The sequence below is a fragment of the Sinohyriopsis cumingii genome, chromosome 14 (assembly GCF_028554795.1).
Source record: "Sinohyriopsis cumingii isolate HCF-2022 chromosome 14, ASM2855479v2, whole genome shotgun sequence".
In the NCBI taxonomy this organism is placed as follows: domain Eukaryota; kingdom Metazoa; phylum Mollusca; class Bivalvia; order Unionida; family Unionidae; genus Sinohyriopsis; species Sinohyriopsis cumingii.
This window is the reverse complement of record NC_142974.1, coordinates 71,393,577-71,416,387: the sequence shown is the minus strand read 5'-3', so window position 1 is coordinate 71,416,387 and position 22,811 is coordinate 71,393,577. Positions and strand designations below refer to the sequence as shown.

The window sequence follows — 22,811 nt, the reverse complement described above, 5'->3', positions numbered from 1 at the left end:
CCATCATTGTGCAGTGGAGTGGTTGCATTTGATGGACTATGTTGTTTCCAGATAATTATACAAGGTTAAAAGTGGACTTAAAAAACTTGAAAAACCTAAAATTTCATTTTGACCTTTTAAACCTAAGAAAATGTTTTAAAAAATGATGGAAATAATAATTTAAAAAAATAAAATTTTGAAAAAATGATGAATGGCTTTACCATGACTGCACAAAAAAAAAGATTTTTTGCACACGTTCTTTCTTCATTAGGCTAGCTAAGTGGTTGAGAAAACAGTTAATTATCATTTTCTTTAGAAACAAACTCAAATCATACATTTAAATCGGCAGTTTTTTATAAATGTTATGTTCATCATGGAGATAGTCATGTAACTGATGTATGAAACCTTGATAAAAAACTAAAAAAGGCTGCAAATTTTAAAATTTAATTTACTTATAACCTGAATTATATAATGTGGTAAACAAACAAAACTGAAATAAAGGATTTATTTCGCACACAGATATTACACTAGAACTGACATGAATAAATGACTACCACATGAAATATGCCAACCTTCACACAAATATTACGCTAGAACTGACATTATGAATAAATTACTTCCATGTGAGATATGCCAACCTTCACACACAGATGCTACACTAGAACTGACATTATGAATAAATGACTTCCACGTGAGATATGCCAACCTTCACAGTACTTTATACCTTTAAAAAAAGATTGACATTTTAGACTCTTCTGTAACAGAAGAGGATAATGATTTTGACTGATTGTTCTGCTTAAATGCCACTCCTAATACATTTAGTTTACTGGTTATATGAACAAGGTTTCACATTTTGATTTTTCCTGTTGGGGGTGGGGGGACAATTTAAAAATGCCAACATCTCATTCTGTAAACTAGCATGTTTTACTTTACCATGAGAACTTTAAAATATCCAAGCTGTGTTTTTTTATTAATGTAACTTAAATTTTGTGTACCTACCTCTAAATGGCACTTGTATATCACTATAAATTCCTTTTTGTGGTGTGGATGCTGGTTTATTCTTGAATGTCTTGGTGTTACTGTCTCCACGCTCCTTTGACTTTTAGACCAAATTGTGTTTTTCGTCATGTGAAAATGATGTCATGATAATATTTATTAGAAAATCTAGCCTTATTTTTGTCCTGAAAACATTGCAAAGCATATTAAGGCTCCAAAAATGTGTTTCCTATTGCACTGGTCTTAAAATAAGGTCTGTAGGTATTTATTTTTATTTAAAAAATCCACGTTATATTATATATTATAATGTAGAACATACAATGTACTAAGTGTTTCAAGTGCTGGGTGAAACTAGCTCAGTGTGATGTACAAATCAGTTTCAGGGATTTTTTATATTCTTTTAATTTTTCTTTTTTTAACCCTGGGGGAAAAATTGCTTAGGGTTGGCAGTGAAAAACAAGGACAGTCAGCCAACTGGAAACATATTTTTTTGGTCTTGGTGCCAAAAAAAAACTTAAGAAAACATTTTTATCAGATGTAATGGAATAATTTACAGATGATTAGTCCTTGCCAGGTATTCTTGAAACAGTTTGGATCTTGGAACTAAATCCGAAGCCCCAGTCCCCCCCAATCAGTAATATGATACTTAAGGTATACCAGATGTACTTGCTTATAAATCAAGTCCAACTGTAAACTGCACAGATCCCGATTGACCAATGCATTATGTGCATCCATATCAGGGTCTATGCAGTTGGTTAGGTGAAATTGGTAGAACAAACAGCTTCCCTGGCATTTCAGGGTCTTTCTTGATTTCAGTTGGTCCTGATATTTAAGAGAGTAAATGTATCTCCATCATGGAAATCCTGCAGTATAGCAGTGCTAATATTAGTACCCTTACTCGTACCTCATGGACAGGGTACTAACATGAGAATATACGTGTTAATGGAGCAAGCCGGGTGTGATTCACACTCGGCGCTCTTTTAGCCTAATAATAACACTTTAAACACATTCCTTGCATATAATCCAATAAATTGAGTAGTCCTCTTATTTCATACCAGAAGTATCGAAAATCATTGTAGAAATAGTTGTAAAATCTCGTTTACCTTTTTTAGCTGATATTTTTGTTTAGATCGTCCGCCATATTATTTCAAATCATGATTACTTACGTTCTCAGCCTCGTTTGTTTGTGTGCCATATAAGGACATTGACGCCTTATTTGGAAATGCAAACAAATCGTAGTAAAAATTTGCCTCTGTTTGGGTCAGAAATTCTGCGCATTAAAAGTAAATACGGTTTATTGGCAACTTTGAAATTCCACCAAGGAGCAATTATTCGCCACTTGATTGATAATAATATAGCGTAGAATATCCAAAATATGGTCTGGCAAGCCTTTCGTAGAAAAGGGGTCACGGCGAGAGTGTCGCGTTATCTGTCATGGCGGACAGGATGAGGTTAGAGTAACCATGCCAATTTATTTTATCGTGTAAGGGCTTAATAAATTCAAAATAAGCCAAACTTCTTTCACAACATGATTATACTTATGTAGTTGATTTCTACACTGTTTGTTTTTCTGACTATAGTGATGATTTTTTTTGCTCCATTACATGATATGGGATCAGTTCGTAGCCTCAACCACAACAAATCAAGTTGAGGCTACGACATCATAGCTAGCAGTATAGTAGAGAGATGATGAGAAAAATTGACAGTTCTGTGATTATTGCCCTATTCTTGTTGAATTTATAGGCCAAGTATTTCCACACAAGTTTCAAGTTTAATTTTGTTTTGAGAATACAGGACCAGGACTTGAAAATGGATCTTTTGTAAAGTAATCCTTCAAATCTGACTGAATAATGCCTTTTTTGATGGTATTCGTATACAACAAAAAATCTCAGTTTATAGGCTATGCAATTTTGCTGGGACATATCCAAATCTTTGAAGATAAGAAACCAATATTGTCAGCATAAAATTAATTTATAATGTACATGATGTAATATTCTGAATTCTGCATTTAAACTTTTAGCTATAGACATCTTTCCTTCAATACAAATTAAATAAATGGAGATTTGGGCCGAGGTATTGTGAACAGTTTGGTATTGTAGAATATCTCTGTATTCTCAAGTATAAACTTTGACACTTAAATAGCTTATTGTTCGATTGTTAAATTGATGGTAGAATTTAGCCTTGACATAATAATTGAAATATTACCATTGGATAATGTTCATTGTCATCATATTAGCCATTAAAAAAAAGGCATTGTAAGTCACTTTTATTTTACAGTTTTGAACATTTATTTTCTTGGTGCTGAACTGCCTATATGAATTTTGAGGCTGTTGAAGTACATGTGAATCTTTTTGTAATAACTACCTTTTTAATATATCTCTTTCAATTCTGCTGTGTTCATTTTACTGTCAGTACATGCTTGTAAGTCAAGTAAAAAAGCATGGACCCTGATCTGTTGTGTAATACACCAGGAGGTCAGAGTGTTTATTATTCTGCTGATTACTACTAGCAAACTGCATAGACCCAGATCTGCTGGCACATTATTTGACAACAGATCTACCTAGAATTGACTTCTAAACAAATATATTTGGTAGACATCTGTCAAAGGTTAATTGTTCAGCCTGTATTCCTGCTGACAAACTGCATAGACCAAGATCTGCTGGCACATTATTTGACAACAGATCTACCTAGAATTGACTTATAAACAAGTATATTTTGTAGACATGTGTTAAACATTATTGTTCAACAGATCTACCTAGAATTGACTTACAAACAAGTATATATGGTAGACATGTGTCAAACATTATTGTTCAACCGATATACCTAGAATTGACTTACAAACAAGTATATTTTGTAGACATGTGTTAAACATTATTGTTCAACAGATCTACCTAGAATTGACTTACAAACAAGTATATATGGTAGACATGTGTCAAACATTATTTGACAACAGATCTACCTAGAATTGACTTACAAACAAGTATATTTTGTAGACATGTGTCAAACATTACTGTTCAACTGATCTACCTAGAATTGACTTACAAACAAGTATATATGGTAGACATGTGTCAAACATTATTGTTCAACTGATATACCTAGAATTAACTTACAAACAAGTATATTTTGTAGACATGTGTTAAACATTATTGTTCAACCGATCTACCTAGAATTGACTTACAAATATTTTGTAGACATGTGTCAAACATTATTGTTCAACCAATCTACCTAGAATTGACTTACAAACAAGTATATATGGTAGACATGTGTCAAACATTATTGTTCAACAGATCTACCTAGAATTGACTTACAAACAAATATATTTTGTAGACATGTGTCAAACATTATTGTTCAATCGGTAGTACTTTACATGCTGGCCTTCAGTACACATTTTTCTAATTTCTCTACTTATTTTTTCATTGCAGTCCTGACATTCAAAATCAAAACTGTCTTCATTTACATGCTTATAACACCTTTTGTTAGGTGTTTCCCAAATTTTTTGAATATGAGAGAGGATGGATTTCATATTTTCCTTTTCCACACTTAATTGGTTGGTCTTCAGTGTTAAGTTCTTTTCACTTTGTTTAAGGTCACTAGCATAATCTCGCATCATGCTGATTTTATCTTTATATATTGCTATCAAGGTTTCAGGCTTCAGATTTTTGTATTCTGGACTATGTTCCAACTCCTCAAGGGTACAAGTCTTTGCAAAATCAATGCCTGCTTTGTACATGTTTTTGAGATTGAATTTCTGTGCAAGGACAAGTATCTCAAGTGACTTTTCATTGGAGATGAGATATTCCTCACAGCGTTGTTTGATGCTGTTCATTTGATACTCGTGTGCAAGCTCTAGAAGAAATCTCACATTACTCTCTGCAATGAAAAATATATCAGCTACAGATATATATTCTTCAGATATATATATATATATATATATATATATATATATATATATATATATATATTCCTGTCACTGTCACGAGGATAAAGTTCTAAATAATAATCCTTCTGTTGTCAATATAGTGTTTCTGATGATTTTTACCATAGATCTTGCTATAACATTTTAATAATCCCAAAAGTCCTTAAGTTCTCACATATTTCATTTTAAAGTAATGCCAATATGTTTTATGCAGTGCTTTTATGTTTCATTTATAATATATATGCATAATGATTTTTGTCACACATCCAGTTATATCAAATAAAGAAATTTTTTAATGTGTGTGTGTTTTATTCCAGAACAAAACCTAGCATGTATGTACAAAGAAGGAAGAAAAAATTGAAAAATAAAATAATTTATCATATATATGCATGTGTGTATATGTATGTGTGCTTTTCTGTGATTATAATCCTTTTATCGTCATTGTAGAGTGCCGTTAAAGAATTTTTTCATAGATTGCACTATATCAAACAAAATAATTTGGCATTTTATTTTATATATATATATATATATATATATATATATATATATATATATATATATATTCAGTCATGATCACTAAATGGATACGTAATAGAAACTTCATTTCTAAAACATAAACTGTCAGCTTTTTAAGGATATGGATTCATATATATTACGATTAAACAAAAACATTTTGGTTTTGGGATATATATATATATATATATATATATATATATATATATATATATATATATATATATATATCTGCTTAAGAAATGTACTCCATCTGTAAACAGTATGACCCATAGAAAAAATGTTTACATATTTTTTTGCCCATTTCCATCCAAATGTCCATTCATCAGTCAGTTTTGTTGTACTAAAATGCTGAGTGGAAATTCATGAAAATTTTATTATTTGGTCTGAATTATTGAGCCATGGGAGCTCATTTGGTAAGCTTTGGACACAAATCTAGGTGTCATGGATACGATACCTGACTAGCCCAGCCTGTTATGGTGTGTCCATTCAGAAATGCAGTTTGTACCCGTTTCAATGGATGATAGAGCCATTAATGCATTAAAAGTACCATCAAAACAAAAGAAACCCCACTACTAAACACCCATTTGGAAACCAGGTTTACGAGGTGTATTATCTCTTGCTTCATACATATAGAGATCCTGGGAGGCACAAGAAGTGAATAGACACAAATGCCACATTTTTATGTTTCTTTTACTGGATTTTAGTAGGTACATAATATATTCAGAACTTGATTTTCTCAACAAATTGCAAAGAGATTCCAGAGTGAGTGCTTAAGAAAGGATGAACGCAAAGAAAGAAATGAGAGATTTTGAAAAAATACAGTGTAAAATTACTTGTTGCTGAATGATGAATGCTAAACAAAATCGGAACTTAATGCAAATGCATTTCACAAGCAGATTAAAAAAATCAATTATATTAAAGCTTTAATTTGATATTTCTTGTGAATAGACCTTTTTGCATGATAACCCAGGGTCAGATCATCTACACCAATGCAAAGTGTTTCACTAGTTAAACAGTGACATTGTGTTTTTTTTTTAGGCAGCCACCATTAACGTGATGACATGATCATGTGGATTTATTTTTATTGGAATTAATCGAAATAAGATAAAATTTGCTAGCAGATGCTTAACCATTATCATGATGATACATTTAAACTTATTGTAGTTGTGATTATATATATAATATATTTTATCATAAACTCAGTGTTCTCATTTGTATTGTATGCAGTTTTATGTTTCATTAAAGGACACTTTTTGCAAGACAGAATGGAAAAGCTTTTGAATAATTATACACCAATAGGTTCTGAATAATTATAAGCCATGTTTTAGGTTCTGTTACAGCTTGCTTAAAAACACTGACTTGGCACAAAAGTATTCTTCTCTTGTGAGCCTCACTTAAACCAACCAACCAACCCCCTGAAACATGCCAAATGTAGAGTCACAAGTACATAAATTACTAATAGATTTTCACTCTATTAGAGGAAAGTGTTAGAGTACAGTTTCAACTGAGAGTAGAGTTTGAATTGACACTAATTCTAGTTTAACTGATTTCAAATGTCAGTCCCATGTGGGGCAACACGTTTATTTCCATTCTTGAATAATCTATAGACATTTTACACTGCATTGAAATTAGACCCACACAGTTAGTAATGTAAGCTGTCTTTATAAATACCAAATAAATTCGATTTTTTTAAAAAGATTTATATTCTGCCTTCAAAACCAGCTGAATAATATATCTGTGGTTTAAAGCTGTGGTTATTTTGATAGTACGGGGCACGTCCCTCAGTCACTTAGAACCAGTGATGGTGTTGATGTGTGAAATGCATTTGGTGGCTCAAATCTGAGGGTGAAATTTGGAAATCTGAATGTGAACCTACAGATAATTAGTTTTAAGAAAGTGATTATAATGTTAGAGTAACAGTTTTTCATATTGACAGCAAATAGAGGTACATTGTTCCATAATTACGGTGTTTTGGATATAAAGTTCTTATAAATATTCTGTCCTAATAGATATTACCTAACAACATCCCATTTGTTTTTAATTTACCATCAACTGATCAACCTAAAAAAATGAAGGTATGTACATTTTTAAAATTGGCATGTGTGATGTCAGTTGTTATATAATAAAATAATAAATTTGTAATTACCTTTGCATACAGACCTATTTTCAACAGTCCCATGAATTAATGCATTTTTGCTGTATATAAAGATGACAACATTCAGGTGGTCAGCTGAGTGGTCTTTATACACATTTATTTTTAGTTCATATTCATCGGGAGCCATAGCTTTTTACCTCATTTGGCGAAGTGTTTGATGTTTTGACACCCTTCTCTCCATCCCTCCTTCCTTGACACCCTTCCCTCCATCCATTTCATATCAGTGCAATAACTTGATTTCTTTACCATTTACCATTTCCAAACTTTGTGCATGACATGTACTTGGGGTGAATACAAAGACAACCTATTATAGTATCAAAAGGTCAAAGGTCATGGTCACTGGCTGAAAAAAACTGGCTTCTAAACCTAATTCCCATTTGCTGACCATATACTTACACCAGAATTTGTTGATTGTTTATAGTTTGGGTAAGAAATAAACCAATTTATTTGTGGGTCCAAACAATAAAAGGTCATTGTCACTGTGGTTGCAAGAAGAAAAATTATTTTTGCATAATAACTTTATTTCTAGACTACATACTTTGACTAAACTTTGTGGAGGGCTTGTGATTTAGGTATGGAAGATGTCTATTTATGGGGGTGGGTCAGCTTGAAGAAGAAGGTCATTGTGGTTTAAGAAAAATATGTTTTTCACAATCATTGTTGATAATTATTATCCTAGAGAATGTTCCATGATCAAGTTTTGTTTGATGTCTGGGGTCTGAAGGTTAGAGATCATAGTCATGGTGAGTTTAATAAGAAAATAATGGCTTCAGTACAGTAAGTTGATTTCAAGACTGTGTACTTTAACCAAAGGTCCAGGTCATTTAAAATTTTGCTGGTCAGTAATGTTCAGAGTCAGTCATGTACAGCTAAGAGCAAGGATTGCCTAAGGGTTTTTAATGTCCTGGGCAAACTATGACTTTGGTGCCACCGCCAGCACTATGGTGACTGACACCTTCCCAAACAGAGAAAAATTTCAACTTCCATCTAGTTGGGCACGCCATAAAGCCTGGTGCCCTAGGCAACCAAACTATATGGTTGGACCAGCCCTGGTATAGTGGATGGGGTGGACATATAATATGCTGCTTCCAGATTAATTGAATGTTTAAAAACACGTCAGGACTTTAAATTAAAAACATTTTATTGCATTCTGTCATTGGAAGTAAATTGCCTTGCCCTGAGATACACCATGGCAATTATAATAGAGCTGTTTGGAAAGATTTGAACCCAACGTCCACAGATTACAAGTATAATACATTAACTATTTTTCCACACTTCACTTTTTCAATCTTATGCTTGCCATTTAGGCAGCTTTGATTGATTTCAACCTGTGTTAAACATTATCGGCTTTGTTTGTTCTGATATTAGTTCATGATAGTGTTGTTTGTGCTTATGATTTGGATTTTTTATGTAGCTTTAACGCTTTTAGTCATATCAATATGATGTCTGCAATGTGGCAATTTATAGTGAAGTCTAGCACTGGGGCATCATGCCACAGACATGTAGCACAATGTCCCACTCAGTCACATTATCCTCTCACCAGGCTGTAAAGTCCTAACACTGACCTCATTGGTATGACTTGGCTGGGGTTCAAACCTGCATCCGAGGCATTTGCTCTAATAGTTTAGGTAACAGGAGCAGTTTAATGGCAGTCTGTAAATAAGGGTTCCATGGGAGACATTGTCTCATCTGCATATAATACTATCAAGACTGTTCCTGTTGTTTTGTTGCCAACTCTAGCACTTTTTCTATGGGTAATAAAAAAAAGAATATAAATTTGTTTGAAAAATTCCTAAAATTGATTTGTATAGCTAATTTTACCAGTTTAGCCCAGCACTTGAAGCATTTAGTATGTTATATATACTAATCATTATAGTAAATAATGTTTTTAGAAAAATCACTACCTAACTACCTACCCTAATTTTATAACCAGTGCAACAGAAAACATATTTGTTTATGGGCCTCATGCAGTATAACTTGTATGCAAATACCGTAACATTGTTGAGATTGCTGTCACACTTGCTGTGCATATTTGAAAAGTGACATTTCTTTCTCACCTGTGTGTTTCTTTTCAAGGAAAGTAAGGATTGCAGTTTCAGGATATATTCTTCCCCCTTTTCATACCACCAAGAAAAAATAATAAATCATACCACATTACCAGAGATAGGTTTCTGTGTAGAATAGATACAGTGGAGCAGTTCTGTAACCTCATCCAACCTTTTCCCCAGTAGTGGAATTTCTGTGTCAGTCTCTTCAGAAAATTCTGATAGGAACCTTTGCCTCCATACTGGTGACCATTCCGCTAAATACTGCTTGTGCACATACAGCTTTGTGTCTTCCACAATAAGGGTGACGTCGCTGAAGTCATCTTTCCTTGTAAAATCATGAAGAAGACTTCTATCCATTATTAATAGCTCACTTTGAAATGTCCATTAACATTTGTAAAAGCTTACTTAGTGTTGCTGTGCTTATGTTTTGATGTGTAGTTCTAAATATCTTCATTCAGTGTAGCCTTGAATGTTGTCCTTCGCAGATCATGTAAGTCTTACTCTGATTATCTTTTGTTGTGAAAAGTGTTGTTGGAAAACCCTTTTCAGCTTTGAATGTTCATGAAACTGTCCAGTGCAATATTTCATATTGAATTGCTGTTAACACTGTATTGTATGGTATTCAAATTCATGGAATATTGCAGACAGGGTTAGTTTGTGGTATGAATTCAATATACATTACACTCTTAGCACAAATACACTTCTAGTAACAAAAAATTCACATGTAGTGCTAAGCTGTTGAAAAGATCACTGTGTTCTTGTTCCCAAATAATGGAAATTTAGGTCTTGAAATTGTTGTCCAGAACGGAGAATAACTAATCCTTTGATTGCATGTACTTTGCAGCCATATGCATGTGGAGGCTTGACTGGTTATCTGTACAAGAGAAAGAGTAATAAATTATTTTCTGTACAAATGTTAACATAATCCATTACCATAGTCATAAGCATAAAATGCCTACCCATGAAATAGACGCATATAAACATCACAGTAAACACCAGCATATCACAATGACTTCTGTTGACTTAAAATAGTCACTAGAATAAATGGCAAAGACTGTGACTAGTGGTACATCATACCATGGAATATCCTGGTCTATATTGTTTGCAGTCGGGTGTTCATACAACATAATGTATTTACATCTGAACATCACAGCAGATAGAGACAATGGAATGAAAAGCAAAGACCCTGATCTGCTGGTGCATTATATTAGGACAGACCATGGTCCTTGAAGTTTGTTGTGCAATCTAAGAACTTAACAGCCTTCAGATGGATTTCACAGCAAATAACAAACAATTTACATTATATTGTCAAATCTTTTGTGTGTGTGCATACATGCATATATGGATATATATTAAATAATGTAAATGTTTGAAAGGTAATTAAATATTTAAAGTTGATATAACAGTAATTATTAATAGTACAGTTTTCATGGGAATTATATACGTTCTTGGTTGACTGCATAAAGCAGTTTTATTCCAGTGAAAATGCAAATTATCTCTATACATACATGTACATCTTTAGCTATTCAGGATAAGTGACCTTAGTGACCTCGACAGAGACATGTATCTTTTTATAATTAATCTCAATTCAAACTAGAGATGATCAAACTGCTGAATAAAGGAAATTAGGCTTTATCATCCATTTAAAAAATGACAAGGAATCAATTTTCTTATCAATGTATAAGTAACAGAAAAGCAGTTGTTCACTCTCATTCTGAAGCATACCTGGGTCTTAATTCATGCGGAGAGTGAAGGTCATCATCATGATGCATTATGGGTACATTTATCTTTTCTTGTTGGTTTTCATAGTAAATTATTGCATTTTAACTAAGTTGGAAAAATAAAGAAAAAAAGCTGTTTAAGAGTCTTGAACAGAAGAGAAGCAGTTTGATTCTATCTAGTGAGGCAGTCATGCATGTCAGGATTGAAAAAGACCTGATATTTCTGCAGTAGGTAGGTAGGTATCTATGTAGGTAGGTAGATAGATAGGTAGGTTGGTAGGTACACAAGAGCTCTTTGCTCATCCTTGATTAGCCCTCGGAGCTAACTAATCCTAAATATCCATACTAGTGTTCCAACTAAGCATCACATAGCCCCGAACAATTAACCAGTGACCCTCAATGATAATCAGACATAAAATAGTAATCAGATGTACAGGAAATAGTAATCAGCGATACATGAAATAGTAAACACTGACACATGAAATAGTATTCAAACAGTGTTAGAAGATTCTCAGGAAAGTGAAATGAAAGCAGAATATTCTAATTTTAGTCAGTATATAGATTCTAATAAAGATTTATTGAAGTATCCTATAAGAAATTAATTTTAGTCCACTGAAGTCTCAATGGGGGCGCCGAGTGGTCTAAAGCGCTCTCCGTTACGGATCACTGCCATCTCACCTCTGTCTGTGTGGGTTAGAGTCTCAGATTTGGCCATGTATGTGGGTATGTGAGAAAGCCTGCCAGTAGCTTCTCGTGGGTCAGTGGTTCTTTCTGGGCTTTTCCCGGGTTCTTCCTCCACCATTAATACTGACCACCATGTATAGCCTATTGTATGCTGAAAAATGGTGTTAAATCTTACAACAACAACTGAAGTCTCGCCTAACCCAAAGTTTTCCTTTTTTAAACACCCCCCCACCCCCTTATTAACTTTGAAGGTCACACATACACAGACACACACATAGCCAACATTTTACAGTTCCCATATTCACACATGAAAAGCCTTCTTGGCTTATATGCAAATAAAAAATAAATAATAACATTACCAGTGTCACATATTAAATCATTACAATTTACCTGTATATTAGGACAACCTTCTTCCAAATACCACTTTTAGATGTTCCCATCAATATCTGTTACCATTTTCACTATATCCAAGAAGAATATATTGTCATGTGAACAACTGCATTCTTCACATTTGACAACATTTGTTTGTCATTGTGGTGTCTCAAGCTGTGGGTAAAATCCGATTGTTTACTTTCCCATAAAACTTTCAAACCATCTTCAACCATGACTAATATAATCAATACCTTTTACTTTTCATAATATTGTCAAACCATCCACGTATATACAACTAGCAATCTTCAGCATACAGTGTATTCCACCTGTTTCTTTAAATGCCGTTCATAACGGTACACAGCATATGTCGAAGTTGGTAATAATGACTCCTTTCACAATCCCTAGACAGCACAGCAAATGAGGCTAACCTTTCTTCTTGAATAAATGAGTTTCTCCCAGGGTTTGTGTACTCTCTTTTTAAAAGGCTTTTCTCTACATGTAGCACCTGGCAATTCAGTCTTTTTGTTGCACATTAAGCCATACGTTTCTTTTAACAAGAAAAGTCAATATACAAGCTTTATGTTTATGGACTGATTATTGTAACAGTAAAGAAGATTTTCAAATAAATGTAATCAATAAATTTGTGCTGTCCCATTCAGTTTTATAAGCATCATTGCCAGAGTAAGTGTAATTCACCTGTACAGGTGAAATGCATGTTTAAGATTTCAGGTGAAGGTGAAAAAGTACTAACACTTTATAAAGTCAGTTGTATATATTACCATACAGGTATCATACACAGTTTTATATTAATTTATGTTACTATTTATGTTGTAACCAGTGAATAAATAAATGATAATTTCTGGTACTAACAGATCATCCTAAGTAGAAACTAATTACTTTAAAATAGAACAAAAGCATATAGGAATCTCATATAAGAGAAAAATGTATTGTTCCCCAACTATAATGCCCCTCAGTATCATGCTTTCACTCTTGTGACACACTTACTGTCATGGATCCCATTAAATTCCATGAATTTTTACAAATCATTTCTATCTGAATTATTTCATTTGATTTTAGTTGTAGCTAATGAGAACCAATTATATTGTAATTTTGTGTGATTAAATTCCCATTTTGTTTTTGTTCAGATATTTTTGCATTCCTTTTTTATGGCAAAGTCTTGTTGGAAATCCCCCATTATGAGGATGTCACACTTATAACAAGGGTCACTTTTATGGCAACATGACCATCATTATACAGAGGGAGGTGTTTACATAACTGAGGTCCACATGGTTAAAAAGCTTGATAGTTTCAGTAATTTGTATTTTTCCCTAATTTTAATGAAATTTAGATCAAAATATAGTTTCCCATGTCCAGAAGTTCTGTGTGTGTTTACCGATTGTACAAGCTTAAAAATGTGCACACTGATCACAGTGCAGTCCATGCAATTTAAGTGTTACATTCTGTGTGTAAAATGCCTGTAGCTAAGAGGTATAGAATGGTGAAGCCTGAAGTATTGGATTCGAGTAGAGAACTCTGTGATGCATATTTTTCTCCACACCTAATTTAAAATTTGTACTGTACAACTTGACTATTTTTCCCCAAAAATACACCTTGAATATTTAAATTAATTTTTTTTATTTTATTATTGTCATTATTTTGAGTCTAAACATTTAGATCCACATGAAGAGGAGGGAAAAAAGAGAGCTGTATTTCTCATAAGCCTACACTGCTGCTATTCTGCACTCTATGTATACTATGTATTCGGAAATGCAAGATTAGTGACTGTTTAACTTAAATATTTATGGGTAAAACTGTAAACCTAAGCCAGCATGGCTTAATTATGTTATGTTACCTAATTTTAAAAATAACCTCCAGTACCAGTAACTCCTGTTTCAGAGTTTACATGAGAATCATCTTTGTGGCGATAATTTTCTCAGTTTTTGAAACAAATTGGCTCCTGTATGACATCAACATAACCTAGCACCTCTGCATTTGCTATACAAGGCACGCTCTTAAACTGTATAATTCCCTCATTCATCACATTACACTTTCTCCGTGTATTTATTTGTCATGGATAATAAGTGCCTAGGTACGTGCCAAAATTCAAATTTAGGTAAAGGTCTGATCTATAATCTTGGGCAAAATTTAGGTTTTCTATGAAATGGCAGCGATTCAGCTCAATTCAAAATCACACAAGTATAAAATCACAGCAAAGTACATACTACTAAATGTCTAAAGTCAAATGTCTATTCTGTGTACAGTTACTTTGGTTTCCTGTTCTTAATGAAATTCTTCTACAACAGTTGCTACACAAAACCATGAGAATCATGGGTGATTTTTTGTAACTTCTTGCTGTTGCTGAGTGTTATCTTCTGAGCCAAAGTTTGTCAGTGAAGCGTGTGGAAAAACAAACCCAACATTATTAACATGTGGATTTGATTCCACAACTTCAGGCCTCCGAGATGAACCTTCTGAACCTCTTACTGTTGGAGCCCACACAAAACATTTTGTATTAGCACTACATAGAAACTATATTTTGATGCTTATTTAAAAAACTATTCACCGGTTTGATTTAGTTCATTATTCTGAGATATTTTACATATTATTTTATTATTCAGATTAAATATTCTAATAATGTGGTCTACAAAAAAAAAGACCTTTTCCAGAATAGATTAGTAAAATAAAAAATAAAAATTAATTTTTAACTCACATGTTATAAAGACAAGTGAGCATAAGAGTATAGTCCTTCATTCTTCGTGTATTCTCCACCACATATCACCTATTATTTGTTCAGATATTTTTACATCTTTTAAAAAAAACATCACCAATTTACATATGATATTACAGCAAGCACATTTTGGCATCTGGGTCTTGATGCTCCAGTGTCCTGCAATATAGCCACCATTTATCAAATGAGAGAAGCCTTTAAAAACCTTCTCGTAACCCAAGTTTGGCAAAAAAACGTCCTGGCATTCAGGTCTTTCAAATTATGTAAATGGTGCTAATCCACCATACCATCAAATATGGCCATTGTGACTAAAATTACTTCTCATAAAATTCTCAATTGATTCATACAAAATTTGACATATGCAAATGATTATGACATGTCAGCTGTTGTGGCCACCATTACTAAATGCTCAAGTTGGTTAAATGGGTTCTCATAATCTGATTAACAGAAGGATTTGACCAAAACTATGAAAACAAACCATACTGGAATAGAGGACTTTTAAGATTTTATCTTTGCTGATTTACCTACCACTTTACCACTAATCCCTTCTGATATAATCCAAATCCAGTGTGGAAAAAAACGTGCAGAGAACACAATTTTTTTCCAACGTACAGTTCATTAATTTTTTAAAACATAAAACCAGAAATACTTTTTTATGGACCTTAATAATGTATGTAAACTATATTAGGTTTAGTACAGTTAAAGACCTATATTTGATCTTTTGTTAATTAGATTAAGTATAGCAAGACTCAGAGTATACAGTTATAGTTAATTAGATTGTGTGTATGGAGTCTCAGAGTATAAAGTTCAAGTTAATTAGATTAAGCATATGGAGACTCAGAGAATACGGCTATAGTTAAATTGGATTCATTGTATGGGCACTCAGAGTATACAGTTATAATTAATTAGATTCATTGTATGGAGACTCAGAGTATACAGTTATAGTTAATTAGATTAAGCATATGGAGACTCAAGAGATTACAGCTATAGTTAAAGTGGATTCATTGTATGGGGACTCCATGTATACAGTTATAGTTAATTAGATTAAGCATATAGAGACTCAGAGAATACGGCCTTAGTTAAAGTGGATTCATTGCATGGGGACTCAGATTATACAGTTATAGTTAATTAGATTCATTGTATGGGGACTCAGAGTATACATTTACAGTTAATTAAATTAAGTATATGGGGACTCAGATTATGCAGTTATAGTTAATTAGATTCAGCATACTAAGACTTAGAGTATTAAAGATAGTATGTGTGCAGTAATGTAGACTTTCATATGATCTTTTGATGCAGGTTATTCAATTATTCCAACAGTACCTTAGAATTGAATTAGAAATGCTAATTTCATAGGATTCAGTTCTATTGTATAGATAGCTCCATGGAAATCCATAATCAGATAATGACGCCAATGTTTGGGATTGTGTGTAAGAAGTACTAAGAAGGGGGCCTATTTACAGTGTTTGGCTGGATTTAAATAAATCTAATCTAAGATGAGCACTGCCTGTTTTTGCCCAGTGTAAGCTATTGAATTGCTCTCTGCTTACCTGGTTTAGAGTGCTTGACAAGTGTATTTTGCAAACATAATTACACCTATTTCACTATGAATAAACAAGTTTCATGTCCTTTGTAGAATGTTGCAGTAATGTTTAAGAGAGCCCATTATTATCTACACTTTAAGAAAAAAGTCAATGATATTGGTACATTCTTTATGTCAGTACCTACATGTATTATCAACATTAACCAAATCTCCCAATCTGTTTGGCTGGAATCGATGATTTTGGGGGCAAAAAGAAATGGTGTTTCCAGCCTGCCTTCCATTTGTTTGCCCAAAGCACTTTTTTTCCCCAGGATAAAAAAATAAAAATAAAAATAAAATTAAAATGTAAAAACAGATTCACAAAAAATTCCTTAAATTGATTTGTACATCTAACTGAGCCATTTTAGCCAGGTACTTAAGCGCTTAGTATAGTATATATACTTACCATTATAATATATATATGTAATGTTTATAATAAAAAAATGCGTACCTTTCCTAATTTTGTAGTTATGTTGCCCTGATAACCTTCAGGAAGATGGATCAGCTCATCAGCTCCAACCTTTTGGGTGTTTGGGTCAGAGTTTTAAAAAAAGTTTAATTATCACAAGGATATTGTTATATTTCTGACCATACATAACATAAACAAATATTAGGGGTATGTTTCATATATTTGGCAGTGAGAGGGGGTTGTTGAAATATAAAAGTGAAATAGTTTTGTTCTATAGATCTTTCCAGTTGTTTGATAATGTCATCCCATGTTGCATTATTCATAATTTTATCCATTAGGATTTTAATGTGAGAGCTACATACATCAGTATACAGTGTCATATTGTAGTAGGTGTGAGTCATACGCAAATGTATTCAGACTTTTACCTGGCAAAACTTGAAAAGTACACTGGTGACAGACAGTATTTGAAAGCAAACAATAGCGATTGTATAAATCAGCAAAACAATTTAATAATAAATTGCAAGCAAAAGTATGTTTTTAATTCAAGGGGTTTGGGGGAAAATTGTTAAGTGGCCTCAGGGACCAAATGGGCTCTCATTCAAATATGAAATACTGATAAATCATACTGAAATCTCAGTTTGGGCTGGCTTCATGCCTGATTTAAATCAAGGTTCTCAGGTCCCAGTGTACTTGTTATAGTGAGGTCCCAGTGTACTAGCTATAGTGACGGCCCACTATTAGTGTTCATTTCATTTCACTGTTTTGTCATGTTTTAAGGAGGGCCCACTGTACTTGTTCGAATGAGGGCCCACTGTACTTGTTTAAATGAATGAGCACTATTGTACTTGGTATAAAGAGGGTCCATAGTAATGAGGGCCACTGTACTTGGTATAAAGAGGGTCCATAGTAATGAGAGCTATTGTACTTGGTATAAAGAGGGTCCATAGTAATGAGGGCCACTGTACTTGGTATAAAGAGGGTCCACAGTAATGAGGGCCACTGTACTTGGTATAGAGAGGGTCCATAGTAATGAGGGCCACTGTACTTGGTATAAAGAGGGTCCATAGTAATGAGGGCCACTGTACTTGGTATAAAGAGGGTCCATAGTAATGAGGGCCACTGTACTTGGTATAAAGAGGGCCCATAGTAATGAGGACCACTGTACTTGGTATAAAGAGGGTCCATAGTAATGAGGGCCACTGTACTTGGTATAGAGAGGGTCCATATTAATGCGGGCCCACTGTCTTGTTATAGTGAGGGTCCACATTTTTTAAAAGACTGAAATCCTATTGTACTTGTTGTAGTGAGTGCAACACTACACATGTTATTAGTTGGGGCTCACTGTCTTCTTAATAATGAGGACCCACTCTTTATTACAGTGAGGGTCCACTGTGCTTGTTTTAGTTAAGGGCCATTTTGAATATTATGTTAATGGCTGCAGCTCCTCTTCACTGTGCTGTGAAGCATTATACCTTCAGGCAGATAGTAAATATCAATTTATCAAATGAACAGAAAATGTTTTTCTTAACTTCATATAGTCAGAGATAACCTTCTGTGAGTGCTGACAAACTTCATCCATTGCAGACATCATGCATGCTTTTTTTGTATTTCATGTATAGATATTTTCTGTCATGGAGTACAAAGATATTAATGAGTAATGGTAACAACAGTACTGAAAGGATTGTTTGTTTCTAGCTGACATGGAATTGTGTGCTTTATTGGACACCAAGTTGATGTGGGATTGGATTGACTTCATTATTGTTTGTTTCTAGCTGACATGGAATTGTGTGCTTTATTGGACACCAAGTTGATGTGGGATTGGATTGACTTCATTATTGTTTGTTTCTAGCTGACATGGAATTGTGTGCTTTATTGGACACCAGGTTGATGTGGGATTGGATTGACTTCATTATTGTTTGTTTCTAGCTGACATGGAATTGTGTGCTTTATTGGACACCAAGTTGATGAGGGATTGGATTGACTTCATTATTGTTTGTTTCTAGCTGACATGGAATTGTGTGCTTTATTGGACACCAAGTTGATGTGGGATTGGATTGACTTCATTATTGTTTGTTTCTAGCTGACATGGAATTGTGTGCTTTATTGGACACCAAGTTGATGTGGGATTGGATTGACTTCATTATTGTTTGTTTCTAGCTGACATGGAATTGTATGCTTTTTTGGACACCAAGTTGATGTGGGATTGGATTGACTTCATTATTGTTTGTTTCTAGCTGACATGGAATTGTGTGCTTTATTGGACACCAAGTTGATGTGGGATTGGATTGACTTCATTATTGTTTGTTTCTAGCTGACATGGAATTGTGCGCTTTATTGGACACCAGGTTGATGTGGGATTGGATTGACTTCATTATTGTTTGTTTCTAGCTGACATGGAATTGTGTGCTTTATTGGACACCAAGTTGATGAGGGATTGGATTGACTTCATTATTGTTTGTTTCTAGCTGACATGGATTTGTGTGCTTTATTGGACACCAAGTTGATGAGGGATTGGATTGACTTCATTATTGTTTGTTTCTAGCTGACATGGAATTGTGTGCTTTATTGGACACCAAGTTGATGAGGGATTGGATTGACTTCATTATTGTTTGTTTCTAGCTGACATGGAATTGTGTGCTTTATTGGACACCAAGTTGATGTGGGATTGGATTGACTTCATTATTGTTTGTTTCTAGCTGACATGGAATTGTGTGCTTTATTGGACACCAAGTTGATGTGGGATTGGATTGACTTCATTATTGTTTGTTTCTAGCTGACATGGAATTGTGCGCTTTATTGGACACCAGGTTGATGTGGGATTGGATTGACTTCATTATTGTTTGTTTCTAGCTGACATGGAATTGTGTGCTTTATTGGACACCAAGTTGATGTGGGATTGGATTGACTTCATTATTGTTTGTTTCTAGCTGACATGGATTTGTGTGCTTTATTGGACACCAAGTTGATGAGGGATTGGATTGACTTCATTATTGTTTGTTTCTAGCTGACATGGAATTGTGTGCTTTATTGGACACCAAGTTGATGAGGGATTGGATTGACTTCATTATTGTTTGTTTCTAGCTGACATGGAATTGTGTGCTTTATTGGACACCAAGTTGATGTGGGATTGGATTGACTTCATTATTGTTTGTTTCTAGCTGACATGGAATTGTGTGCTTTATTGGACACCAAGTTGATGTGGGATTGGATTGACTTCATTATTGTTTGTTTCTAGCTGACATGGAATTATGTGTTATATTGGACACCAAGTCAATGCGTGATTGGATTGACTTCATTATTGTTGTAGACTCATTAGTGTAATTATTGAGGATGTTGAATTTATGTTCCATTGAAAGAGTCTATCTACACCAGATTGCATGCTTAAGACCCTGTTGAAAATGAATTGACCATGGTGTATTGATATACATGTTAAATTGTTAATGGTTATAACATAATTAAGTGAATACATGTGAGTTTACAGTATTGATTTTGCCTGGTTCATAAACTTTGCAGGTTTTCTTAAGTCGTCCCGATATTTTCTCTTTATTCCTATACAATCTTTATTATTGTTTTAGCCCAGCATTGTGTTTTCCTAATCTATTTTTCCGAGCCTCTGAAATGAACATGGCAATTTTCTTTAATGCCTTTTTTTAGAAACAATATGGGGTAAAATGGGCAACAAATGATTCATGATGATGGATGTTCTCAGTACGGTAGAGAAAAGGGACATAGAATAATTCATGATAGATGTATTCAGTACAGTAGATAAAATAAGTAGCAATGCATTATAAATTCCCTTTCAAATACCAATATTTTATCTTTTGTTTTACAAATCCCCTAACAATTAGTTTTATAACTCCTTATCCAATGCCTAAATACATATTTGTATAGTGTTCATGTCAAATATACCTATATTTTACCCATATTTATGTAGTGCTATTAGTGTTCATTTCAAATATACCTATATTTTAACTATATTTAATAAGTCCTATATTGGATACCGTATTTTATTTACTAATTTCCTTTTTCCAGTACCTATATTCTATCCAGACTTTCAAGACCTAATATCGAATATGGCTATTTTGTCTGATATTGGCAAGTCCATTTCAGACTTTATGATTCTTTGCTTGACAACGACAACATCTGTATGTGCATATGCAGTGACATAATGCTAATGTTACAATACAGTACTTGACAGTACTTGATGTATTTATTGTGGCATAAGATTTAATGCACTAAAGATACTTATGAAATGTTTCATTTTCAGTGTATGGATGTATACAGGTCAAGATGAATGTTAAAGTTACATTAAATTAAGTGCATGTACATAGATATATATATATATATATATATATATATATATATATATATATATATATATATGTTAATGATACAAATCATATGGTGAATAACAATCCTTTCAAGTGTACTGGATCCAGCCAGGGATCACATGTCTTGAGTTGATTCAGATAAAGGCAATAAACTGACATTGATAAGTGCAAAACTAGTATTTAACTAGCCTGAGTGCTTTCGACTCTTTAATGAGCCTTTTTCAAATAGAAAACATAGACATGACAAGCAAATAAACAGAAAAACAATTAAGTTTTGTGAAACTTTACATGGCTTTCTACAGGAATTCAACATTTTAATTTTATTACGTTTCAGCTAGTTTATTTCAGCTTGTTGCTGATACTAGAAAATATTTGTATTGACCTAGAAGTTGATGAGACCTAACGACATCTGTTATTTTATGTAAATTTATTTAAGCACAAATTATATTCTAAATATTTCATTGTTATAGTAGTTGTTGTTGTAGGGTTTAACGCCATTTTTCAGCACTCGATAGGCTATATATGGCGGCCAGTATTAATGGTGGAGGAAAAACCCGGGAAATCCCTGGAAAGAACCACCGAACCTCGAGAAGCTACTGGCAAGCTTTCTCACATACCCACATTGGCTGATTCCGAGACTCAAACCCATGCAGACAGAAGTGAGATGGCAGTGATCCGTAACAGAGAGCGCTTTAGACCACTCAGCCACTCGGGGCCCCTTGTTATAGTAGTCAGAAGGTATTAAGCAAATTTAGAGAATTATTTAAAAGAAAATGTGTCGGCAGCAAAAGATAATTTTATTTGTGCATGGTTGTCTTTTTCTAGTCTTCTTGGTTTAAACCGCTTGGTTTCAATGTTCTAAGGCGGCATATCTAGCAAGATTCCTTTTCTTTCCTGGTTTGGGGAATCCAGTTGGGGTTGTGAGCAATTACAATAAGTGTTATCTCACTGAAAGTGTGGCATGGGGAGGAGAAGTGTTCTGCGACCAGGCTTCTGTACAGCTTCTTTGTCATTCAATCAGATCTATGAAAGAAAGTTGATCCTTTTGTGTAGATTTTCAGTTTCTCCGACATACTGAAGGCTACAGATCTTACACGTGACGAGATAAATGACATTATCTGTTTTGCACATTTTGCAAAACGGTCAGGCTAGCCAGTTACTAGTTTTACACTGTTTGTTAATTTATTGCAAAATTAATATATATTTTATATATTCATGCAATTGACCATGACATCTGACTTCACCATCTGCAGCATGTTTTTGCCAACCACAGTACTGCTTTATCATGGTGCAAATCATACGTAACTGAAAGAAAATTGTTTCAGTAAATGGTAAACAGTCTCCAGTACAGATAATTTTTGTAATGTACTGCAG

The 22,811-nt window shown here is 33.7% G+C and overlaps 2 protein-coding genes across 6 annotated transcripts in view; one reads left to right on the top strand and one right to left on the bottom strand.

The window, feature by feature from the left end:
• The window catches only part of LOC149784108 (tudor domain-containing protein 7-like), a 144,480-nt gene that overhangs the window by 47,572 nt on the left and 74,097 nt on the right, over nt 1-22,811 (top strand). The gene's annotated exons all lie outside the window — the stretch shown is intronic.
• Nucleotides 410-13,021, bottom strand: LOC149784110 (BTB and MATH domain-containing protein 38-like). The gene is made up of 3 exons (XM_089932203.1): nt 12,406-13,021; nt 9,721-10,484; nt 410-4,845 (listed from the first exon to the last, which is right to left on the bottom strand). Exons 2-3 carry the CDS (start codon nt 9,965-9,967, stop codon nt 4,310-4,312), a joined length of 783 nt encoding a protein of 260 aa, XP_089788329.1. The 5' UTR covers nt 9,968-10,484; nt 12,406-13,021; the 3' UTR covers nt 410-4,309.